At 40.3% G+C, this 21,652-nt stretch overlaps 1 protein-coding gene across 3 annotated transcripts in view; it reads right to left on the minus strand.

The window, feature by feature from the left end:
- Positions 1-3,263: 3,263 nt before the first annotated feature.
- Mylk4 (myosin light chain kinase family member 4) overlaps positions 3,264-21,652 on the minus strand; it is a 75,883-nt gene continuing 57,494 nt past the window's right edge. For all 3 annotated transcript variants that reach the window (XM_015506138.2, XM_048800486.1, XM_048800485.1), the window contains 9 exons: positions 20,130-20,223; positions 19,924-20,033; positions 18,465-18,606; positions 15,792-15,862; positions 14,853-14,981; positions 14,101-14,253; positions 11,090-11,168; positions 6,835-6,904; positions 3,264-3,485 (listed from right to left, as the gene is read on the minus strand). In XM_015506138.2, coding sequence (XP_015361624.2) covers positions 6,860-6,904; positions 11,090-11,168; positions 14,101-14,253; positions 14,853-14,981; positions 15,792-15,862; positions 18,465-18,606; positions 19,924-20,033; positions 20,130-20,223 — 823 coding nt within the window. In that variant the 3' untranslated portion in view covers positions 3,264-3,485; positions 6,835-6,859. The remainder of the gene's footprint in view (positions 3,486-6,834; positions 6,905-11,089; positions 11,169-14,100; positions 14,254-14,852; positions 14,982-15,791; positions 15,863-18,464; positions 18,607-19,923; positions 20,034-20,129; positions 20,224-21,652) is intronic.

The raw sequence follows: 21,652 nt of genomic DNA on the forward strand, positions 1-21,652 counted from the left end.
AAATTAATTAATTAAAAATAATAAATAAATGAACCAAAGGCCTTAGCGGTGTATCATGATAGAAAATATGGATTTGGGTTTTAACTTAAGTAAAAGAGAGAAAAAAATTTGAAGATGAAGCAAACACAAAGTAGGGAGAATTGGAGACAATGAGAAGCAAGACTCAGCCATGTTTCAGCCCCTGTGAATGGCAGAATTGCCAGGGACCACAGAGATGAACTGAATCTAACCATCACAGCCCACCAAGGTCCCTGCCTGCCTCTTTCTGTCACTTACAATTTTACAAATGAATTTGCTAAAGGAGCTGGTCTACAGCCCAAACTAAAGAAGTGCAGGTAGGCAGACTGGCGCTCTTCGCCTAATCACTGGGTAAGGGCAGAGGCAGCATCAGGGGGAAAAAAGGAATAAAATGAAAAACAGGATATTCTTGTTCCTAACATAAAATCCATATTTTGATTCTAAAATGAGAAAAAAGTATACTAATTTCCATAAAATGGATGAAAATGTAACTATTCACACATCTTTTAACACATACATCCAAATATGCCATGTCAATAGCATCATGCCTATTTACATTTTTTTAAGGAAAGAAAGCAAATTAGTATTAAGTCGGAAAAAAAGCAACTAAAAACAAATATACAGGACTCAACAGAGATATGTGATACCCAATTTCAACCTGGAAATCATTGTACCAAGTTAACTCAGAGGACAGTTCCTGCTAAAGTTCTTTTATGCAACAAATGGGAGCATGACATCTTTTCTCCTATTTTTAAATATCAACAGACTCTGGGTGAGCGTTTGATGTCTTCCAAATTACAAAACGTGGGGACTCTCTCTTCTTAATAATTTGTAGGTTTATTTCTCTCCAGACAGTGGGAAGTGCCACATCAGAGCTTAATTTCCTCCATTTGCTAAAGGAATGGGAGTAAGCAAAGTCACATTGTTCATTAAGAGGGTGGAGGAGAAATACGGCCTCTCAAATCCTGATGACTTCTTGGAAAAATTGATCACAATAGCCCCAGTCTAGCCAGACTTGGATTCTCTGGTCCACGCTTGTGTCTGGTTTGATTCCCCGGCTTTGCAAAGCCCCCTTTCCCCCACCAGAGCAGTAATCTACCACGTTACAGGCTCTCGCTGGAGCAGCCATTCGTGGGTGTGGAGTGAAGGGACAGGACGAACACTAGACTGATAATCTCCCCATCATGGTAACCCTAGACTGCACTCACCGACTCTGCAACGCAGACTATCCTCAGCTCTCCTATAAAAGGCGCCCTGCTGGCATGAGGATGGCTTCCCATCCAAGCGTAGAAATTGAACTACAAATTCAAACAGCATTCATTCTCAAAGTAGAGTTTCCTTTCTAAACCTCAAAAACTAAAAAATATTTTTAAAGTTTAAAAAAAAAAAAACACATCCACAGGGTCATTGAATGGTTTAATTTGGCAAAGAAATTGTGCCTGTATTTGACCTGAGCTGTCCCTGCCATGTGTGGCAGGGCCTGGGGAAAGTGTATCTGCCAACGTGAGTCAGAATGGAAGCTGGATGTAAAATGCACATCCTGCAACAGACCTCCTGCTCAATCTGGTAGAGAATTCACGCCACAGGACCGCAGGACCACAGGACCACAAACGCCCTTCCACGCGGGGTTTCAAACCAGACCCTTGTGTCCTATTTAGCATTTGAGTGAGTGCCAGGTCTCTGTGGTCTAAGAGTATTAATGCATGCTCTGGCTTGTATTTTTCCAGACTCAATGAATAGCATCAGCTAAACATAGCACAGTAATGTAACACTGCAGTCACAGGACTGTGTGTGTGTGTGTGTGTGTGTGTCTTTGTGTTTCTTTTATTTTTTTAAAGAAAACATTTTAAGCAAAATCACATAACAGGAATATGAGAGAAACCATCCTTAAATTAATATATAGGCTAAAAGAAAAAAGAAATGTTTTTAAATAATAAGAGTGAAGTTTAGAAAGAAGTAAGTTTTATACCTAGCACATGACCTTCAATGAATTGCACATTTCCCTCTACTTCTTCCTCCCCTTTGCTTTAAACATGACAATAAGAATGTTGTACATTAATTATTTAAGGACGTGCTACAAGGATGCTTTAAGTGGAGGTGAGAGAGAATGGAGAACAGTGGGAATCAAATCTGCCCTCACTGATAGGACCACCAAGTTATTCTGATTGTGACAACAGAAGCCTACAACGATTTATGGCTAAAAATAAGGGTATCTCAACCCAACACTTATTTGGATATGGAAAGTTCCCCAAGCTGAGTGGTGAGCAGAGTGCTGGTGTGCAAGGGGACTCCAGTGGTCTTGGCATTGTCTCTCCTTTGTAAGAAAATAATATGCACGTTTTGTTGTTCACATCTCAGTGTCTTTCTGGGCCCTAAGTACCACCTGCAGTAGCACTTATGTCCCTTATTAAACAAGTGTCAGGAAATGGTTCACAAACTTGGGAATAAGAAGATTACAGCTGGAAATCATGGTCATGCCCAAAAAGTGAGAGAGAGAGCCCCCTCATCTTTGGTATCTGCTTTCTTTACAATCCCCAAATCCCATGAGATTCTGTGTAGGTGCTATTTGTTTGATGACACAGAGAGTGGACAGCTACTTCCTGGTCACTTCAATGTAGGAAGCCAGCACTGTCCTTCTCCAGAAAGCACAAGTCCAGCTATTCTCGCGGACAGCCCTCATGACTGTTGAACTTCTTCCTAAAGGCTGTAGTTTTAGGACTAACCATAAGCAGATAACTTTCACATCGCCTCCCCAGATGAATGTGCTTCAGGCAGATGAGCTGAGCATCACAGGAGAGCTGGGAGAGTGCTGCAGAAACACACTGCACCAATATGAAAACAGAATCAGCCATTTGGAACACACTCACGCACTTGGGGGGAGACATCAGAATAAACAGAAGATATGATGTCTGCTGCCTCTTGCTTCAGAACTCTAAGAAAGCCAGCACATAGATTATTTAATCATTGACTTCACCTGATTTTGGAACAAATCAAAACAAGAAATGGAAATAATATTCAAGGGTCTGCCAAACAGTATTTTTTCTGAAAATATGATCACCGCTCAAGTGGCATTGTTTAGTTACTAGAAGCTGTTTGCTCCCTCTAAATGCATCCTGCAGGTTTTTAAATCTCAAATAAATCTCAAGACAATTGCTCTAGTAATCTGAGAAATAACGAACATAATGCACCTCCTGTCCCAGTAACTGACATCCAAAAATAAAAATAAAAACTCAAGAAGGCCCAGAAACATCTTCTCAACGTGTACTACATGGGATGTGGGGATCTCTCTGAGTCCCCTGAGGATGGGTGCCTGGTGCCCCCTCTATGTTCACAGAGGTACTCCAAGTTCAAGTTTAAGTTCAAGGGCTCCCCCTGCTATAACCGCCAGTCATCATAGGGGTCAAGGCATCAGAACTGCTGGTTTTTTTCCAAGTCTTCTCAAAGCAGCAGCAACCGCAGCAGTTTTCCTGCAAAGCAAACAAAATATGAATCTTGTTAATTCAGCAGGACTTTAAAAATTGTAATTAGTTGGTTGTGCCCCTTAGGAAAACCACACATGACTTTTTTTTTTATATATAATGAATGTGTGTATGTGAAAGAGAGAGAGAGCAAAAAAGGGGGGGGCAGCGGGGGGGTGGGGGAGAAAAGAAACCTCTTGATGGATTGCACTGCTTACCCGGGTTGTTTTTTTATTTTTAGCTTATGCAAGACATTTTAGCACTATTTGCAATATCGAGGGACAAAGCCGCTTTGTTTCATCTAGAGCTCAGCAGCTCCTGAACTGTTGCCACCAGGCCACGGTCAGCTTGATTCCAGCATCAAAGTGAGAATGCGGGTTACTACGTAGGGAATACAATTGTCTCTCAGTATCCATGGGGGATGGTTCCAGGACCCCCCATAGAGACCAGAATCTGCAGGTGATCAAGTCCCTTATGTAAAGTGGCACAATATTTTCAAGGAACCTATCCACAACCTTCTGCATAATTTAAATCATCTCCAGATTATTTATGATACCTATTATAATATAAATGCTATGTAAATCGTTGTTATCCTATGTTGTTTAGAGGAAAATAACAAGAAAAAAAAGTCCATATAGACACAGATGCAATTGTTTTATCCAAATATTTTCAACCCACAGTTGGTTAAATCTGAAGGCATGAACCTGTGGACATGGAGGGCGGATCGTATTTCCACTTACTTTACAAACATCTCTGACCTAGGGCTTGCACACTGCTGCCCTAAATTATTCCTATGGATCTAAAGGGGGGTCCAAAATTTATATTTCAGAGGCTGGCAAAAGATGCAAGGGAGGAAACAAACCAAGTGCCGCCAGGTTGACTTTGGGACTGTTTCTTTGACGCATCAAGAAACCTCTAACAAATTGAAGGAGATTTATATGCCTCAATTTACATTGTGGATTATGCCTTATTCATAAGGCCTGGAACTTGTTCTTTTTCCACAGACATAATCTTTAACCACCAGATTTTTAAAATCAATATTATCTCAAACTTGGTTTCACTCATAATACATCTTGCCAAAAACCTCATCTCACCCTCCTGGCAGGGAATATTGTGAAGAGTGATTTAAAAACAAAACAAAACAAAACAAAAAACTTTTCAGATGCATTTGCTCCCAGAGTTCATATCTTAAGGTTTAATTTTTAAATAAGTAGGGGCTGGGGTGTAGCACAGTGGTAGAGCACTTGCTTAGTATGCTCGAGGCCCTGAGTTCAACTCCCAGCACCACAAAAGAAAAAAAAAAAAAAAGTAAGAAAGTAAACTAGGAAGCATCTAGGTTCTGCGGATCTGAAGCGATTCTTCCTTGGCCTGAGGTGAGACCTAGGTGAATTTCTGTGGTCAAGTGGGGCGGAAGGCAGCCAGCCCATGTAGTCATCAGGAGGCAAACGTGACATGACTGAGTCCAGAGAGGTCTTCTCATCCAGTACCAGCAAAGGCTGTATCTAACTGTGCAGGGGACCAGCTTCCCTCTGTGTCCTGTCACTATTCAGGCTGACACTGTTTGCCATTGCATTGAAGTGCCAGCTTTGTCATGGAGGGGGTCTACGTCCTCTTACCACCACTCTTCCTCATTCTTTCCCTGCCAGGCCCTGGCGACAGGACAGTCTTGGAATGCACCCCCCTGTCACCCAGTGAATTTGTTCCCATCAGGCCTCGAAAGTGACTCCAGTATTTCTGGTGGGAAGGTGGTTTGTGGCAAACCCTTGGGGTTTGTGGTGACTGGGGACAAAACTGCTTCTGGGGGAGAGGGTGAGGGAGGAGAAAGGGAACAGACACAGGCCTGGCTGCTTTGAGCCCTGGGCTCTCAGGACTCATAGCAAATGCAGCTCTCAGAGTGCTGAAACCCATGCCTGGCACCTCCTACGAGTCCCAAAACTTTAATGCCTGTGCTATTTTTGACAAATAAGAAGGGTCCTTGTAAATTGAGAGCATGAACCTTCTGCTGACTGTTCATAGATTTCCAAATAAGTGACAGGCTCATAAGTAAGTGATCCTTACATGGAAAACCAAGTATTTTCTCAACACTGGTTTGTGACCTTGAGTACAATGCACTGAGTTATTCCTACCCCTTCTTATTTTACAAAAGATTTGAGGCAGTTTACAAGAGTATATTCAGTCAAAAGTAGATGAAAACCCTAGGCCCAGAAAAATACAGATTAGAATAAGGGATCTAGACCATGGAGTCTAAGATTAACTACTATGTACAGGCTCTGGGTTCAATTCCCAGCCCTGGAAAAAAAAAATGGGGGATGGTATTTAAGACCAGTGCACAGCAAGAACACAGACTTGTATATCTTAAGTCTTGTGCAGTTGTTAAAATTTAGCAACTGCACAAGATACTGTGGACTTGCTGCCTGAGATGAGGGAGATGACCTGCTAGAGGGTCAATGTCCCCCTTTGTAATCTTGGTATTTCTAAAAGTTCTTCTTTATCAGTGCAGTGTTACTTCTTCAGTCTTCTCCTCTAAGGCATACCTGGCTCTAGATTATGAATATAAAAGAAGGTATTCATGTACAAAACTATCCCTTAGTAATTCTGACAAAACTCTAAGTCAGAAGGGAATATATGTGAGTTTGTATGGAAGTGGCCTTTCTTGGGGCCAGAGAGTGGGGCCAAGTTCACAAACAAAGTAGTGGGGAATAACATGGGCTTTATCTTTCAAGACACCAGAAAAAAATCATGCTTTACCATTTCCTAGCTACCAGGCCTTGGGTGAGTTATTTATTTTCTGAGTCCCTAAAACCGAGTTTCTCCATCTATATCAAAGAAGGTACCACTTCCTCTAAGCTTACACGATGGTAAGAAAGAAAAGACCTGAGACAGTTTCTGTTCAGATACTGGAATCTCCTGAGCTTATTAGTGGGTAGGCACCAGTCCACGTTCTCAGGTTTTTATTGAATTATCTCATCATAGCCCCCTAATGAGCTCAGCCAATGAGTGATACTGTCCCCAACCCACCCAACAGGGAACTGGGCTTGCTCCACCAGAAAATGACAAAATCAGGGTGCAAACACAGCAATCTCAATCTGGGACCCTCTATCACCCCACCCCCACCCCAACTGACATATGGCTCTGCTTCTCATAATGTCTGTGCAAGGAACATTTGATTTCTTTCTTATTATTCTTTTTGCTTACATCTTGAACAAATGCCTGTGTAGGAAGAGGCAGGCAGAGCACATTCTCAAGATTTCTTGAATCTGGGCTTTTCTGGATTGCCATCCTGATTAGCCCCAAATGAGTAATTTTCTTTGCTCTTAGAGTGAAAAAAAAAGGGTGTGGGGGGGTACCTAAGACCAACCTTGCAGGTGGACGCCTTCCATGGACTATTTTGTCACGAGGTTCTGAGCATCAGAGCTGCGATTCCTTTTCTAGGAAAACCAGGAGACATTTGGGGGAAGCGTTAGAACTGTTTTCATCAGTTCCTGACTTATGATATGAGGACATATAGAGAATCAGTAATCTCCTGCTGAGTGGGAAACAGCCTTTAAGAAGACATTCTTGAAGCCTAAGTTACTGACAACCTCCTGGCAGACACACAGTCCAGCTTGAGCACATGTCCACTCCTGTAACCCTCCACTATTACTTCCCTTCCTTCTTATTCAGAATCAGGATCAATACAATTTGTACCTACTTATGCTTTATTTTTACACTTGTGTGTTTTGTCAAAGCCCACTTTGACAAAGTGCAAGAGCCAGGACTTGTAATACTGGAACTGCACTGACTTCAAAGATGAATCAGACACTAGAGGTTTCTTCCAAAAGTGTTCTAACCTAGTCAAGGACCCAGGTGATGTAAGTGCCACAGGGAGATTCAAGAAGACAGAGAGAACCTCCAGTCTGGGTATGTAGAAAAGCCATCATAAAGAAGATGGCATTTGATGTCAGCTTTAATCAGTAGGACTTGGACTGATCTGCAAGGAATAATGGAAACAAGTCCAGAAATAAGAAATAAGAGTTTAGGATGTATTGGAGCAGCTGTCATTCTAAGTGTGTTTGGTTTGGTGTGGATAATGGGGGAGGTGTGAGGATTTTTTTTTTTAACCAGGAATTGCTGTAGGTTAGATCTTAACTGTACCCCAAGGGACAGTGTGTTGAAGACTTGGTCTACAGGGTGGCATCATTGGGAAGTGGTGGGATCTTTAAGAGGTGGGGCCTAGTGGGAGGTCTTTAGGTCATTGAGGCAGGTTCTCAAAGGAGATTATGGGACTCTGCTTTTTCCTTTTTTGTTTTCCAGCCAGGAGGTGAGGCTTTGTTCTACCATGAGCTCCCACAATGATGTGCTCCCACCACAGGTACAAAAGTGATGGAACCAATTGGTGATGGACTGAAACCTCCAAAACTGAGCCAAAATAACCTTTTTCTCTTTTTAAGTTGATTATTTCAGGTATTTGTTACAGTGATAGAAAACAGACTAATACCAGGAGTAATATGATCAAGGTTGTAATTAAGGAAATGATGGCTTGATGGACTAGGGAAAAGAGTGAATGGAGGTTGGCTATCAGCTAGCTCATAGATGCTTTATTAGTTCATTAAGAAAAGGGCGTGAACTAAGGTAGTAGCACAGAGAATAGGAAAAAGGTTAGAAAGTGTCTTACTTCTGGGAGAAAAGAAACTATGCCATATTTGTTCATATTTCCTTCCTCTGGCCCCAAAGCATTTAGGAGTTCTGTAGGAGGAACTCAGAGAGTCCTAATTGATTCAAGGTTTAGAGTGCTTTGTTCCACCCCAGGTGAGAGCTGTTTCTGATGGGAGACGGGATATGTTCATATAGTTGGGAACATAAGAAAAGATGCAACCACTGCATGTCATCTTGAGCATAAGACAGAAGGCAGAGAATTTCAGGACCTTAATTTCTAAGAAAAGAACATGCTTCTTAAATGACTGATGATAGGCTTACTCATCATTAGGCCTGATGATAGATGATTAAGGCCTATGCTATTAAGCATAAAACGATTAAAAGAAATAGATAAGAATGCATAAAATACAAGTAAAGTAGAATTTAAACTGATAAGTAGTTTGGGTCAGAAATGTTTGATATAAAGGTAAATTCTTAATTCAGAGACCATATCAAACCAAGATTATTGCAAAAATGAATCTTCTGAAAAAAATTGAGTCTCAGTACAGATTGAGCATTTCTAATCCAAAAATCTGAAATCAGAAGTGCTTCAAAGTTTGAAGATTTTCCAGTATCAACATGATATCACATGTGGAAAATCCTACATCTGATTTTATGTGATGGGTCACAGTCAAAAAGAAGATGCACTAAAAGTATCTTCAGGCTATATGTGTAAAATGTATATGAAATATAAGCAAGTTTTGTGTTTAGATTGAGTTCCATCCCCAACATATCTCATTCATATGCAAATATTCCAAAAAAATGTTTTTTTTTAAAACCCCAAATTTGAAACATTTCTGGTCCTGAGCATTTCAGATAAGGGATACTCGCTTGTATTTCATTGGAAAACATAAAACATAATGTTTGTATATTGGCTTTTCATAACACCAAATATGTACAACCCAAGAATGATTCTGGAAACGTTGTGCACACCCCTTTTCCCTAGTAGGATGGTAGAGCAAGAAAGTTCAGCTCCAGACTCTAGAACTCACCCTCCCTTCCTCAGTGTTCACATCTACATAATGGGGATGAAAATGGTGCCTGTTTCATAGGGTTGGCATGAGGGTTTTTGTAAAGTGGTTAGGGCAGTCTCTGTCACAGAGCTGCAAAATTATAATTTTAATGATGAGATTTATATTTTTTCTAAAATTGTCACTATTCTTGAAATATTTATTCACCTCAGGTGCTAGCAGTTGGATGAAATAACAAAAAAGGTGATTTTTTTGTTGTTGTAATATGGTTTAAGAAATATTTTTAAACACTTTTTAGATCCTATAATGTCATTAATTCTCCACTGTGGTTTCTATATTGTCCTGCCACGTCAAAGTGTATTTGGACACCAATAAGCTTGGATAAAAATACACTAGTGGAAAATGGGCTCAAAATAAGTTGGTCACCCTAATAAGCAGTTTATGTAGTCTGGGTGAGGTACTGGCTAGGTAATAAGTCTATTTTTACTTGGCATCAGTACCAATTATCAAGGAAAGGTATATTCAGACACAAATAAAACTCAGTGCTGATGCTGAATTTAGAAGTAGAGTTAATTTCAATAAAAACTGGATGTGGAAAAAGTGAGTACCTGAAGCATAGTCATTCCAAGGTTTGTTGGTCAAGGGAAAAGTTCCATTCCAAAACCCCAGGGAGTGGGGAAGATGAGGAGAAAAGGTGGAGGAAATAAAAATGTGTCACACACACACACACACACACACACACACACCAGACTGGGGCAATGGCAGAAGCTACGCTAACTGATGCACATATCAGGCCTGTCACCTGGGAACCTGAAGCCATAGAATGCTTATTGTCCCTTTGTGCAACTTTTCTGGTTGAGCATCCTAAGTCCCAAGTAAAGTTACTTAAATATTATTCATCTGTTTCTGTGTTATTTCTAGAATCCACAATTATTTGGATGGAAACAGCATGAGGGAGTCAGAGAAGCCAGCCAGGAAGCTACTATAGCAATTCAGGAGACAAATGTCCCAGGCCAGGACAACCGCAGAGATGGAGAGAATTGCAGATTCCAGAGGTAATTGGGGAATATTATGTACATAACATGGAGGTAGTTAAATATGAGATGGGGAAATTGAGGGAGAGGGAGAAAACAAAGAAGATGCCTGAGGTCTAGTTGATGCCACTCAATGGACATTCTTTTCTGGAGGATGGTTGAAGATGAGATGAGGTAGGGAAAGGCAAGGGCTGAGAAGATCCAAGTAGAAGCATCTTGTACCTAGGTGCATATATGAATCTAAAGCTCAAAAAAGAAATCAATGCCAAAGAAATAGATGAAGGAATCAGAATATAAATGGTAAGGCAGTGGGAATAGAGAAAGATTTCACTATAAGAAGTAAGTCCAGAGCATGGGGTCAATTATTTGTAACAAATATTTCAGTCTTTAGTCTGTGGTACAAGTCTCCTTCACATATACTTATAGGGACATCTAGACCAAGCTGAATATCAGAGTTAAGATTTGGTGCCCAGAGTAGATTAAACCAGGTAAGCAAAGAATTTATAATACTGAATTGTTTTAAGGAGGGATTTATCCTGAACGTTTATCAGCATATCTTCTCCAAAACTTTATGTATGTATATAATATTTTAAACACACACACACACACACACACCAAATGGGGTGTGTGTGTATATACATAGAATTTTGATGTGATTTATTTAGTAAAGGATAAAATGATTTAATAATAAATAATTATGCTGAAAATAATACTCTATTAACCATATATAAACACCATAATTAACATTATTTTTTAAATGCAAAATACTCAATAAAAGAACCTTAAGCAAATTAACACTAGTACAAGATTTGAAGACTATGAGAAAAGGCATTAGAAGGAACATTATTTAAGGTTAAGATGACAGTAGCATTATGTCCTCAAAACACAAGAAAATAGGAGGGAAAAAACAGAAGAAAGGAAGAAACCTGGTTACCTGTGCCTTGAGTCTGGAGTGGAGCTTGTGGTCTGACAACCAGGGGTGTTTGAGAGCTTCACTGGCACTTATTCTCCAACTAAATGGAAAGAAACTCATTAGTAGGAACACACCAAACAAGGTCTACATTCGTCCCTCATCTTTGGTGCTGGTAGACCAGATGGCCAAATGTCAAATTCACAGTAAAGTGTATCTTTTCTAGAATTGTGTGCTGAGGATGAGGGCAGAGGTCACCATCACATCCAATCAGAGTAACAGCATTGGAAAAGCAAGCAAGACAAATGATCAAAATTCTTGTTAATAATTGAATACTTCCAAATATAAGAAATAGTTCTTGTGATATCTGAGTCTCATAAATTGAGTTCCTAACAGTTGAAGAATAAACCCATATTTATTATTATGAGAACAACAAACCACAATGATTATTGATTATTACAAAAGTAATTCAGGTATTATGTCTTTTGTATATGTATTACTAATGTTCAAACAAAGAAGTTTTGAAGAGTTAAATAGATAAGGAAATATGGTTAATATAATTATTCGAAGAAAGTAGGAATACTTTATGAAGAAACTATCTGCTTTTGCAGCTACAAAAAGAGGTTTATACAATTTTAGAAAATAATACTCTCTTAACCATATATAAACACCATAATAAAGATGATATCACAAAAAAAAAAAAGATGATATCACATTCTAATTCTGAAATTTGTAACTTGTTTGGTGTACTAATATGGATCACATAAAAATAACTTTTCAAAATAAAAACTACAACTGAGTGCAATTTCTGAAAAATATCAAGTCAGTAGTTTCAAACAATCATAAAGCTTCAGTTTGTAGGATTGAGTCAATATAATTGCTTCATCAGATGCCAAATATTTAAGTATCAATTTGAAGAGGAAATATGTCTTTAGTGACATTATTGACAGCATCACCATTACAGGACCCTAACCAGACCGAGGTTATTAATAAGAAAAAACTCCTCACCTCCTCCAACCACAGATGGAAATGTGATTGTGTTTAGTACCATAAATTTCCATTATTAGATGTCAGAGAATTGCAATAGTGGACAGTGCTGAAAAATTATTATTCCTGCACTGTCAGACTTTTAAAATCTTAACATTGAAGAGCTAATAATAACATTTTACTCATCATAAAACTTTTAATAACATTTCAGCTTTATCTTTGTACCCCAGAAATTTATGCTACCATGGTAATATGTGACTTTAACCTTAGTTTTATCCAACTATTGACTTCAAGACTAAACCAGTCAAACAAATGTTATGGGATGCATCATAGGTATTAAACAAAGCCCTTAGACTGCAGGGGTGAGCAAGGCATAGGCATTGGAGTCGATGGTCCTGCTCAGGATCTGCTCTGCCTTAGCCCCAAGGCTTCATGACTCTCAGCCTCAGTTTCCTCATCTGTAAAGTACTGATGGTATGTCCATATACCACTGGATTTTCCAGAGGTTAAATAAGGTAATACATAAAAGGATAGATAGATCGATCGATCAAATATATTTATATAATATATATGTACAATAGGTTCACAGTAATTGTGGATTTCTCATCCCCCAAAGTTTCATAGGGTTGGCACTTTCTATCTGTCCACTGCCTATAGTACAATAATGTGCAAATAATAATAATAACCTTAGCTATTATTGTGCCCTTTCATTAAGGACAAAGAAAATCACAATACAAATTGTCCCTTCTCTTAGACTGATGCTCTTAGCCTGGCTAAGTCTTCACCCTTTAGGGACTCCATTCTGGTCTTATCTTTGTGTTGACCACATTTGTATTATTGATTTTTAAAAATAACTATCTCTTCTATTAGATCATGCATTTACTAAAGCAGGACTAGGTTTTGTACATCTAAGATGGATGCCCCAATTTGTTTGCTGGATTATGGTAGATGATCAGTGAAATACTTGAATGAAAGGATTTCCCATTAGGCCCCACATCAGACCCACTACCCATGCTGTTACCCTACTCCACACAGCATCCCTCAATCTATTGATTTGTGGTCATGCTTATTAATGGACCTAAAAGTCAAAAAGACAATAAGACAACAAACCAAGTATTACTGGCTCTGACAATCCTAAAGACCACCTACTGTTACAGGGTTTGGGCATAAAGCCATCTGAAATAGTATGTTTGACAGGTTAATCACAATGTCCCTCTCCCTCTATTATTCTAAGATGCAAGTCCCTGTATTTCAATATTGTTCTTTATCCACTGAACTTTGAATGAATGTGGTTTTAGCATTAGAGAAACTAGAAGGCCATGTAATACACAGCAGCTCAGTGTGTGGCCTTGGAGGAAGGTCAACTTGTGTTTCAGTATCAGTTCTGCCCCTTAAAAGCCATGTGACTGTGGGCCAACTGCTTAGAGTCTCATCGATAAAATAGTAATAATCAGAGTTTCTACCTCTTGGAGGAGGAGGCAAGATGGTGACTAAAAGAGATAATATCTAACTGACTTTTAAATGACAGAACCCCAAAAAGCATCTGGCCCCCAATAGATTCTCAAATGAAATGGTGGTTATTCAGCTGCCCAGAGCCATGCATTTGGCTTAAATGGGTGAAAGGGATTAAAGATGAATAACTTGGGGCCTAACAGGAGACCATGATTGCTAGAGCTTTGTTGCAAAAGGCAGAAAGACATAAAATGATAATCCTAAATGCCTCATGAACACAGTAGCCCCAGATTTCAATAGACTTGCTAGATATCACTAGAGGGATGATTTTCTTTCTTGGGGTTTGAACTCAGAAGTGCTTTACCACTAAACTACATCCCCAGCCCTTCTCATTTTTTTTTAAATGTTTTGAGACAAGATTTTACCAAGTTGCTGAGGCTGACTTGACTGGCCTCCAACTTGTAATCCTCCTGCCTCAGCCTCCCCGTCACTGGGATTAGCCCAGCATCCGGGCTTTAGGGGAATGAATTCTAATAAGCCCAGTGGTACATATTGTTTCCCTACTTTTCCCAGAGCACAGGATGAACTTAGGTTACCTCTTCTCCTTGATCAGGAGCTTGGAGATGAATTCCCTGGCCTCCTCTGAGATGTCCTGAAATTCTTCATCCTCTAAGTCCCACCTGCATGCCAGGATGTTGTTCAGTGTCTCTGCATCATTATCACCCAGGAAAGGGGACAAACCGCTAAGTCTACAAGGTGCAGGATCCAGAGTGAGTATTTTTTAAATAGCCTCAAAACCTTTACAGACAGTTTGCTTTTTGGGGTTCTGTCATTTAAAAGTCAGAAGGGGAAAATAACCTAACAATGGAGAATAATTTTATAATATATCATTGCAAACAAGGAAATATTTACCTCCCCCACTGAACTCCTAATTCAACAAAGGCAACTGTGAAAGCTGCTGCTACACTCAAATATGAATTTTCAAAAGATAGTAATTCCTTGTTAAAGCATTTTGTAGCTAGAAAAGTACTGTTGTATACTCAGAAGACAAACACCAGGAGTGTCACCACCAAGTCTTTCTCTTTCTTTTTAATTCCTTTTAAAGCTTCAGGTGGTATCAGCACTCAAAGTGATTTGTGAAGACACACACATTCACTTTTTCAGATGAGGTGGGGGAGAATTCACTCTTTTCACCCACAAGATTCAACAGAACCTAAGAAGCCACAGAGTATGGTATGTTGTTATTTTTAAATGACCTAAATCGGGGCTGTTATTCAAAAATAGCTAAACCTCTTAGAATATGCACAGATTTAGGCCAAGCATACGAGAGACCTGCACAGGGACTTACAGCATGTAGGCGATGACCCCCACACTCCACATGTCAGTCGGAAAGGACACAAAATCATAGTTCACAACTTCAGGGGCAAGAAATTCTGGGGTTCCAAAGTTCACCTTCAGCTTCTCTCTGGGTTTGTATCTGAAATTGAGGAGACAGGATGGAAGGATGGAGAGTGTCAATCCAAACTCCAAAATCGGGATCACAGAAAAGAGATGCAGTCTATGAGACGGAATAACTTCAGCGATCCAGCAAATTCAAAATAAATAGACTTTAAAAGAAATCCTGTCTTTGTACCAGCGTCCAAAACTTGTGAAGAAGTCCCAGGGGTTTCAAGAGTCAAAATTTATACTACAAGACCGTAATAATCTGAAACAGTTTTGGCAAAAGTCACTCAGAATAATTAGAACATCTAAATTATAGAATATAATGTAAAATGATACAGTCCTTGACATGTACAGGCTTGAATAAGCCTGCATTGACGAATAAGGAAAAGACTGCAATAATTTACAACACCCATTTTATATGCATCGTTAATGTGCTGAATTGTTAATGTGTCCATGTAAACTCTTTATTCCCTTAAGAAGCATATATGTGCCAGAACCTTTGGCAATCTTGTTTAAATTATTAACATTTTAAAAGTAAATCTGCTTGTCACTGATGGAACAAATATAAAAGACCAAGACAAATTCTTAAAAATCTTAAACTAATGGCTTCTAACTTACTAAACTTCATTGTATTAGGTTTAAATTTATCATATTTTTATTACATGCATTATAGGGACTTTTAAAGACAAATCTCAAATTTGACAAGGTAAGAGAATGTAAATTTCATAAAGTTAATTCTAAATGTGGACGTGAAACCAAGGAGTATATCAGATTTACTTTGCAAAGATTGATCATCGATCACGTCCCCTAATCCATTCCTACACCTATGTCCGAAGAGACATACCTTCTGGCCAATCCAAAATCAATAATTTTTATTTGTTTAGCATCCCGATTCACACACAGGATATTCTCAGGCTGCCAGGAGAAAGAGACACATTAGCAATGAAAACAACAATCCTTTACTCAAATTGTCCTTGAACCACAACTAAAAATACAACGATGCTCAGGAAAAACATATCAGGCCTTTCACTTGGGGGCTGGCTTGTCTGTGTGGGTATTTTCTCCTTTAATTATGTGGTGGATGAGGTTGCGGGGACACTGCCAACCTTGCATTACCCTGCCTGTCCCTCTCCACAGCTTCGCAGTTGACCATAATGCATGAGTTCAGGCAGAGGCCTCTTTGAGGGAAGGAGGAGGCTGTTTCAGGACTTCCCAAATGGACTGGTGGAGGCCAGCTAGATGTGACATTGGCCCCTCTAAAATTATTAAGTATGAATTTCCCCTGCTTGGAGGCATATTTCATCCAAAGATTTATGAGTTCCAAGAGAAATGGCCTGATTTGCTTAACCACCCAGAATATGCAATATAATGTGAACTCTCCTGACTTTTAGATTTTTCTTTTGCACTTTGTCTATGGGAAAGTCTCATGTTAAAGCAAAGCTGTTTCCTCCTACTCATTCTTCATTCTCAGAAATCCTAAGGTTTTGCTGAGTTTGGTCTCAATGCCTGAAGCCCTTGACTAATATTTCCTTTGAGTTAGATTCAGGTAAGACTTCACTCTGCTAAATTAACAGTCTGGGACAAAGTGGGAGAAAAACTGGTAAGTAGCACTACTGCCCAATGTCCCTAGAATGTCCTACAAAGGGACCTATATTTATTGGGATATGAAAAATGAGGTCTGGGAGAAATAAAGGACTTGATTTAAAGTCAAGATTATCTCTAAAAGAGAAATAACATTTTTAAAGGAGAGCTGAACACCCTCAAACTCTAGTCTCAACTCTTCTCTGAAAACTGAGGACAGGAACCAAGTCTTTGGATGCCAGGATTCCATTCCCCCATCCCTTAGGAGGGATCATAGCTCACCTCAGGGATCATAGCCTTGGGGGAAAAAATTTGATTTGCAGAATGTCAAGAAGGCACTTCAAAAAGTTAATTTTTCTGATTGTGAAATTAAAGAATATTCATTGGATATGATTTTTAGAGCAGAAAAATATAAAGGAGACCATTTTTAAGTTACTTCTCCTCTCCCCTATATAGTGACAGACATTCAATACTTTGGGCCCTTTTCCTTCCAAGGAGCTTTTGCAAAAGCTAGTCCTTAATGACCCATCCAGCTGTCACCTTTATTATCATCTCTATACACAAGGCATAACTAAAATGGCCTATTGCAAGTTCTCAATCAATGTTATGAAGCCACAGATGGAGTCATTTGACTTATGATAGGCCAGCTCCTGGCTCCGGTTGCCAATAAAATCCCTTTAGGGATATCTGCAGAATATCCACACTCAACGAAAATGCACCATGAAAATATGCATTATCATACTCAGTTCATGGCCAAGGGCTTTGCTAATGATTTTTGACCTCTGACTTTGTCGTTTTATATACCACTTCCCCTGGCCCTCCTTCTGTGCACCAGTGAATGGGAAAGGCAAGGCACATAAATCAACATCGAGGGAAGCCAAGCTGTAGAAGAGAGGCCCATGGAAAGCTATTTAAGGAGGCTAGATTTATTTAGCTGCACAATCCCCGGTGACTTGCAATAGATGGTATATTATATAGAATTCATACTTTATCTCACTGTCATGCTGTGCAAACAGGGAAATGAACAAATGATCTAGCCACACAAGATGGACTTTGACTCATAGCTGCAACATTTGGCTTGGTCAGTGTTATTCAGTCTCCATCTTTTGTTAGTTTGGAATTATGTACAGTTCAATTCTAGGGGCTTCATACTGAGAGAGATAAAAAAGGAAGGGGTAATAAATAATAGGAGAGGGGAAGTGGTTTGGCATCTTTTATGCATTCCACCATTTCCAGCATGGTGCCCCTCCCTGTCCTCTCTGCTCTTTGACTTTGGAGCCCTGCCCTCTGGCTGCCCTACATTCCCTTCTCCATAGTTTCTACTAGTGCTCAGGCAAGCCCATAGGAAAGTAGATCCCAAAGTCCAGAGCTTCCTGAAACAGTTCAGGAGAGCGCGGGGGATTCTTAGAAACCTGGAAAGTGTAGTTACTACTAGGGAATTGTGAATTGTGGATTCGCCTACATATCCTGATAATGAGGAGGATATGATGAGAATACTGTGGTGGTGGTAGTGGCAGCTTTAATTCTAAATTTTTCAGGAAACTACCCCCACTAATGATTTCTTTAACACAAGCAAGTTACTAATGAACAGTAGCCTCTAAAAGGGGGCATAGTACCTAAAGATGGTGTCAGAAGTTGAGAATGAGATAAGAATCTAGATTTTCACCAGGTGTGTTAACACACCGATGTAGTCCCAGCTACTTGGGAGGCTAAGGCAGGAAGATCACTTGAGCCCAGGAGTTTGAGACCAGCCGGAGCAACACAGAAAGACTCCATACCAAAAAAAAAAAAAAAAAAAAAAAATTCCTGAAAATGTAACCAATGACACCACAAATTTCCTGAGCTGGAGTATATCTGGCAAGGCCCACAAATCAAGATGGGGTGGGGGTGGGGTTGGGAAGGCTTTAAATTTGGCAGAACAGAAAACATGCCCCACCTTCAGGTCCAAGTGGAGGATGTACATCTGGTGCATGTGCCTGATCCCCTCGCATATCTGCCTGATGAACAGGATGGTATCATACTCAGTCAAGTTGTAGTTTTCATCAATGATGCGGTCGAACAGCTCCCCGCCCTCCACACTACAGAGGGAAGAGAGGTGGCGTTAGTTCTGAGCCCTGGATCATCACATGCTTTTCTTGTGGCAATTTGGTGTATAAGTTCCTCTAACTCTTAAAAAAAAAAAAAAAAAAAAAAAGCTGTGTGCACAGTTATTTCTCTGCCTTCTTTGCTATCTCAGTTGGGTGGTTGCTCTTGTTGTATATACCTTCAATTTCACAAAGGGAAAACCTCGAAGACTCTTCTATCAGTGGCTACAGCTCAATGCTGGAGACAACAAGGACTCTAAGGACATAGTCCTCAGACCAACTGCAGGGACAAAGTGCTTCTATGGGAATGATACTTTACTATATAAGATACTTTATTGCACAACAAGAAGCAAAACCCAAAATGGCGGGGGCGGTGGGGGGGGAGTAAATATTGATTCAGTGTTAGTTAGAACTATTGGCCTACCTGCGTGCCTGCCTGACAGGCAGGCGAGTAGTTCTAACTTCTTTTTGTTCTTTCTCTCAATTTTTCTTTTGTGGTGCTATGGATCAAACCCAAGGCCTCACACATACTAGACAAGTGCTCTACTAACGAACTACACCCCCAGCCTGAAAAAAACTACTCATTTTCTAACCAACCAGTCATTAAGTTTTTACAAAGGTGATTAAATGGAAGCTTCTCACTCTATGCATCGAGCATTTTACATAAACTTTGTATTAATGAATCAAGTAATCCTGGCTTGGCCACAGTTTTGCTTTCTGGGGTTTTAGTTACCAACAGGAAACTGTGGACAGTGTAGTACAGTAAGATATTTTGAGAGAGAGATGACATTCCCATAATTATATTATAGCACATTATGTTTGTCCCATTTTATTATTAGTTACTGACAAATTAAACTTTATCATAGGTATGCAAGTATAAGAAAAATATAGTAGCTAGAGAGCTCAGTACTGTCCTTGGTTTCAAGCATCCACTCCGGGGACTTGGAACTTATTCTTGGAGGACAAGGGGGGGATGACAATACGTTGGAAATGAGATGTAATTCAAAAATCGCTTTCCTCTAGATTACCCAGGACAAAATGAAAGCTTGATTCGTGGTAATATAGCTTAGATACAAAGCTGTATCCATTTTGTCCTGCTTCATCTTATCCACACGTCGCATTGGGAGATGTATATTCTCTAAGTGGTCTGCCTTCTGAGACTGACACGACCATGTGACTCAGACAAATCAGATCCAAAGGTGCAATGGGTTTGATTCTGGCCCTGCTGAGGCAGAATGCAGCTGCAGACTCCTAGTTGTGAGTGGGGTAGAGGAGGCGGGTAAAGGGGGGTGGGCAGGAGGGGACACCTACTACTCCATGACCAGGACGATGTCATTCTTAGACTCAAAGGCATCATAGAGCTGGATGAGGTTCACATGGTCCAGCTGATTCATGACGCTGATCTCGTTCTTCACTTCCTCCTGAGAGAGAGGAGACAGGGCGTTAGTGTGGTGGAGAACGGTTAGGAGGGTGGCTCCTGCACCCATCTCCCCCCATCCCCACCCCATGCCCTTCACCTTGTCCTTTGGGACTCTGGTCTTGATGATTTTGGCAGCCAGCTTCAGGCCTGTGGCCTTCTCTTCGCACTTGTGAACCTGGCCGAAACGCCCCCTGCCAAAGGAGAGAACCGCACAGAATGAGTCACTGCCAACCTGCCAGGGAACCCGGCAGTCACTGCCACACCAACAGTGCAGTTTCTCTGGGGCTTTTCTTCTTTGAACTTGAAGAGCAAACCTGTGTGTGCACCCACTGTATCCCCTGGACTTCTGAACAGCGCTAGTCAAGGTGTGGTTTAGGTCACTTGTGTCAGATCTCCCAGGAGGAAGCGTGTTAAGAATGTAGTATTCTGGACCCTACCCCAGAACTATGGAGGCCGGAATTCAGGGTAAGGCCCCAGAATCTGCATTTCACCCTTTCTCTGGATGATTCATGTGCACACTAAAATTCAGAATCACTAGTTGACAAGACAGAATCTTTCTGAATACATATGAATGTAACAAACTGGGCTGGGTAAGCATATGAATGATTCAGTCTGTGGGGCAGGTATATCAGAATCCATTTAGAAATTGCATATGAACTTAAAAGAGATGAAAAAATGATATCACATATAGGTACATATGATCTGAAGTACATACTGCCTTGTTGCCAATGAGTATTGTCTCAGTTTAGCTTGGGAGTCAATCCATATGTGCTTCTGATATGATATAGGTTGAGGGTGTGCCTCCAAGATTCATGTGTTGGGAGCTTGGTCCTCAGTATGGAAATGTTGGGGGATAATATGGAGATGTTTTAAGTGCTGGGACCTAATAAGAAGTAACAGAAGGAATTGATGTAGTGCTTATGGAATCCTGGTTAGTTCTTATGAAAGGGTTGTTATAAAAGAGCAAACCTAGTGTCTCTTCCTGTTTCATGGTGTGATCCCTAACTCTTCTACTTTCTCCTACTTTGATATTGTCTACCATGATGTGACCAACCAGGGAAACACTCATCAGAGGCAAGTCATGACAGGCATCATGCTCTTGAATCTTTGGAACTGTGAATTAAGTAAACCTTTTTCCTTAATAAAGGAGCCAGCCTCAGGTATTTAATTGAAGTAACAGAAAACAAACTAATATATCTTCATACCTTTGTGATCACATTCCAAAATGCACACTTGTGAGCAATTTCTAAACTTGATTTGCTTATTTTGATTGCTTATCTAGTAAGGTAAAATAGAACATGTGTCCCTGCTGTGTGCAATGGTGGCTGTCATGGCAAGGAATGAAAGGGAAGCCTCCCTAACTGCACAGTGAACTTGAACAAGGACACTTTCCTGGAGCCTGTAGAGATGATGATGATAGCAACACCTGACAGAGGCGGGGCAGTGACAGCCACCACATTCCAGTCAACTCAGCTTCCTACCCAGGGCAGAAGCAGGTGGAGCTTGGAGAATGATGTTGGATTACTATAAACATAGCCAGGGGGTAAGTGCAATTCCAACCACCATTCTACAGGAAACCTGTACTGGAGAATATGAATACAGCCCCAGGCACCTCCTCTG

Source organism: Marmota marmota, unplaced genomic scaffold (assembly GCF_001458135.2).
Source record: "Marmota marmota marmota unplaced genomic scaffold, marMar, whole genome shotgun sequence".
NCBI classification, from domain to species: domain Eukaryota; kingdom Metazoa; phylum Chordata; class Mammalia; order Rodentia; family Sciuridae; genus Marmota; species Marmota marmota.